The 4,343-nt window shown below is 40.7% G+C and overlaps 1 protein-coding gene across 1 annotated transcript; it reads left to right on the top strand.

The window, feature by feature from the left end:
- The first annotated feature begins 1,174 nt into the window (after positions 1–1,174).
- Positions 1,175–3,650, top strand: LOC149244098 (disease resistance protein RUN1-like). Its single transcript, XM_089371423.1, has 4 exons — positions 1,175–1,641; positions 1,766–2,287; positions 2,377–3,343; positions 3,432–3,650. The coding sequence occupies exons 1-4, from the start codon at positions 1,175–1,177 to the stop codon at positions 3,648–3,650; spliced, it is 2,175 nt and encodes a 724-aa protein (XP_089227549.1).
- The last annotated feature ends 693 nt before the right edge of the window (positions 3,651–4,343 follow it).

Raw genomic sequence — 4,343 nt, 5'->3', positions numbered from 1 at the left:
TAAAAAAAGTATTTATAACACAGAAAAATGTTCCACATAACAGACAAAATTTATCTTATATAGTTTTTTGGAATCATAAAAAATATTTAGAGCACAGAAAAATGTTGCACATAACAAACATTTTTAAGGCCTAGTCCCCTCTCTGGTGTTTAATGAATTCCACGATAAAACCCGTGGATTTTGAAGTGACATCGTTGCCAAGTTGGAATGAGATATGGCCAGGTTAGACATTGCTAATCCATAATGTTACTTTAAAAATTCGAAAACAAGAAATTATAAGCAAACTCCAATTTCAACTTATCGTAGAAAATGGATCTTCTCTATAAATTGGCTAACTTTGGCCATTGATAAGTCCTCACGAGGAAATCAGTAATCTGGTCAACGTTTTCAATGCTCATGCCGTTGGGAGGCTGATTTGACGAGACGGACTGGTGAGGAATTTTCTCACCTAATTAATAGGATGTGGTCTAATAATATTAGGTCAAGATGTGGTTTCATGGTAGGTAAGGATGTGGCCTAATAATATTAGGTCAAGATGTGGTTTAACGGTAAGTAAGAAACTTAAGTCTCTACCAGTCTTTTAGTCCAATCCTGAGTAATCCAATTCTGATTAACACAACACAATGTATGACTGAGCTGACTGAGAACTGCTCCGGATTTCTTCAATTAAAAAGGAGAAATTCCCTCACCTAACACAACCCATTACCGGACATTTTTCAAACAATGCACATTACCCAACCCATTACCATGCATTTTTCAAACAATTCACAGATGATTTCGTTAAATCTCAAAATGTTTATACCAGCAGTATTCTATGTAATTTTTTCACCTTTTAAACAATTAAAATAAACAAACCAAAAATTATATCACGCGAATTTAAAAAACAACGCAAAAACTGCTCTGGTAAATACTTGCAACTTAACTTACGGTCTGGTGATCTTTGCCGGTATACAGTTTTGGAGCAAACGTGATTTACAACTATCAGCAGGCTAAAGCTGCGCGCACAACTGGCAAATATTTTAAAGACTTCTCGATCTCCTTATAGCCATTAGCATCTTTGCGCTTTTATATTCTCATTTACATCTTCTCTGCTGGCAACTGTCTCCCTGTGTTTCTCTCTCAGGCGGAGTGCTTGCTTCATCCACCGTCCACAAAACTATACCAGGAACTCAGTATGGAGGAAGTGGCAGAGGCAGCAACATACCAGGTTTACATAAACTTCAGGACAGTCGACACCAAGAACACTCTTGCGAGTCTCATCTACCATAGTCTCACAAGCCGTGGGTTGCGTGTCTTCTTCTATCAGAAGGAACTTTGCACGGAAGATACTGTCGTCTCTGTTGTCCAAGAAGCTATTAGTAGCGCCTCAGTTCACGTTACCATTTTCTCTGAGCATTACGCTGAATCACGTTGGTGCTTACAGGAGTTGAGATGGATTATGAGATCATCTCATGAGCGCACCATTCTACCCGTGTTTTTCAACGTAGAACCGGCAGAGCTTCGTCAGATTGAGTGGGGAAGTTTTGCCGAGGCCTTCCGAAACCACGAAGGCAGTTTCAGCATCGAAGAGGTGGAGGGATGGAAGGAGGCCTTGAGAAAAGCCGCAGACATTTCAGGTTTCGTCCTCAAAACGAATGAAAGGTGAATCCGTACTTCACTCATTTTGCACACTATGTTTACTCTTTAGATAGTTTCTAATTCATCTATAATTTTCTTACTCTCCCTAATCTTACTTACAACTATGACTATCTGTTTGGTTTTTCAGCGACCAGGGAAAGTTCTTGGATAACATTGTGAATGATGTATGGAGAATGGTCAGACGGGAGCCCTTGCAGATTGAGAAATACCATGTGTTCATAAATCACAGAGGGCCTGACGCCAAGCTCACTCACGCCAGCCTCATCTACCATCGTCTTAGGCACTGTGGGTTGCGCGTCTTTCTGGATGCGAAGGAACTTAGGGGAGGATCCACGCTCTACGATGTGATCCAAGGAGCTATTTCCAGTGCATCAGTTCATATTGTCATTTTCTCAAAGAGATATGCCGAATCACGTTGGTGCTTGGATGAATTGTGTTGGATTTTGAAATCATCTCAGGTGCGCACCACTACCATTATACCCATCTTTTGTGACGTTGAGCCTAAAGACCTTCGAGACATTGAAAGGGGTGGACCTTACAACGGAGGCTTTCAGTACCACCAAAGGCATGGAGGAGTGATGGCAGAATGGAAGGAAGCACTGAAAAAGGCCGCAAGTATTTCTGGTTACATCGTTAAATCAAATGGAAGGTGAACACTTGCTTTCCTTATTTTTCCCATTTACAACTTTAATTTTGGATTATAGATTCTCACTTTCTTCTTCTCCTTTCTTAAATCAGTGACTATGGGATGTACTTGGAGCAAATTTTGAGTATTGTATTGGCAAAGGTAAAAGAAGGGGAACACTTAGAAGTGGCTAAACACCCAGTTGCACTGAACGAAGCAGCCAAGGATTTCCAAAGTAAAATTCTGAATCTAAGCGACACAAAGATTGTGGGGATTACTGGGATGGGCGGCATCGGGAAGACGACTCTCGCTAAACATCTCTACAATGTAAAACGTTCTGATTTTCCTCGATCTTCTTTTTTGCTTAACGTGAGGGGAAGGGATTTACCATCTTTGCAGAAGCAGTTAATTCGTGATCTGTTGGGTCATGATTTGGATATTGATAATACCATCCAAGTAAGGTGTATTTTGCAACGCAGTCTACAAGCGCTGCTAGCTCTGATTGTTCTGGATGACGTTGATGATATGGAGCAAATCCACAATCTACTAGATATTGATGCAGTAGGACCTCGTAGTCTGATTTTGCTCACATCTCGTCATAGGGATTTACTCCGAAGATCCCCAAAAGCTTTGTTATATGATGTAAAGCCATTAAATAGACAGCATGCCCTAGATCTCTTTTGCTTTCATGCTTTCGATCAATCAGAACCAGTTCAAGGGTTTGAAGACTTGGTGAAGGAGCTCTTAGATATTTGTGATGGGTTGCCTTCATCCTTAGAAGTTTTCGGCCAACATCTTTCTGGCAATCGTGATAAAACCTATTGGAAGCTGCAGGTGGAAAGGTTTTCTAAAAGATTACCAGATGATATAATAAACACATTAAAAGTGAGTTATGAGGCTTTGCAAAAAGAAGAGAAAGAGATGTTTTTGGACATTGGGTGTTTCTTGGTGGGAGAAGACAGAGAGCTAGCAGTTCGAGTCCTAGAGGGATTAGGTTACTGTTACGTCAGAGACTGTCTTGAAAATCTACGTCAAAAATGCCTTCTGGGGTATGATTATGATGCGGAGACCAGCACTTCTGTAAGCAATATAATCAGCGTTTTATTTTGTTTCCTAGTGGTGAAATCTTATCTTTTGCTATAACTGATTATTTCCCTGGTTGGTACAGATGAAGTGCCAGGAAGAGCACCCTAAACATTGCCGAGTTATAATGCACAATCAACTTAAGGGATTGGCCAAACATATCGCGAGAGAGGAAATTTTCGAGTTCGCGAAGCATAAGCCCCTCCGCCTTAGTTGCTCAAGTGATATAACGGAAATGTTTCAGTTGCAGGTATGCGTATCAGGTCTCCACATTCTGTCTGATTCCTTTAATAATCTGTATTAGAGTTTTGCACTATTTTGAGGAGGCAGCCATGTAACTGTTGAAAGTATAATTTCAACTGTGCGACACATGAGGCATGCGGCAGCCTAAGGACAATAATCCGGGCGTATCGGCAAAGTCGAAGTGAAATGGCCGATATCGCATATCGGCAAGTCGGCATATCGGCAAAATGAAGTGAAGGCATTATAAAGGAGCCTTAGTGTTTTGCGATAAGCGAACGCCGATATCGCATCGACAAAGTCAAAGTGAAGGAGTTATGAGGAAACTCTTGTGTTTGCGATGTGCGATCGCCGATATCGCATCGGCACATCGCTATCGGCAATGTCATAGAGTTGAGGTCTTTGACATGAGTAAAGTTGCGATGCGATGGAGTGGACCCGATGGCTTCCCAAAACCAAATTGCATAATGTTTGAAATTCACCCGACGGAAAATATTAAATGTTGCGTGGAGTAAATCTAAGTTTTGGTTGTCCATACGTCTTAATGAAATGTCATAGTGGTAGGTAAAATATTAAAGTTTTACATAGAGTTCGTAAGTTTTTTTATGAGAAGGTATGGGCGAATGTACTTATTACATAAATTCTGTATGGGATAGGTGATGTAATTTATTACTGTGTTGACTTGTGTTTTTTATGTATGGCACACGGGAGGTTTTAGCGTGAGTTCACAGCAGAGTAAAATTAGAGTGGTGAAGCG

This window comes from Pinus tabuliformis, chromosome 8 (genome assembly GCF_031772625.1).
Source record: "Pinus tabuliformis cultivar Carrire ecotype Pingquan chromosome 8, CPIR1, whole genome shotgun sequence".
In the NCBI taxonomy this organism is placed as follows: Eukaryota; Viridiplantae; Streptophyta; class Pinopsida; order Pinales; family Pinaceae; genus Pinus; species Pinus tabuliformis.
This window is presented reverse-complemented; position numbering and strand designations above follow the sequence as displayed.

Excerpts from the sequence above, each read along its gene's own strand:
- LOC149244098 (XM_089371423.1), top strand. The coding sequence starts at position 1,175 with ATGGAGGAAGTGGCAGAGGCAGCAACATACCAGGTTTACATAAACTTC. Across the intron at positions 1,642-1,765 it reads GTCCTCAAAACGAATGAAAG|CGACCAGGGAAAGTTCTTGG; the intron begins GTGAATCCGTAC and ends TTGGTTTTTCAG. Across the intron at positions 2,288-2,376 it reads ATCGTTAAATCAAATGGAAG|TGACTATGGGATGTACTTGG; the intron begins GTGAACACTTGC and ends TTCTTAAATCAG.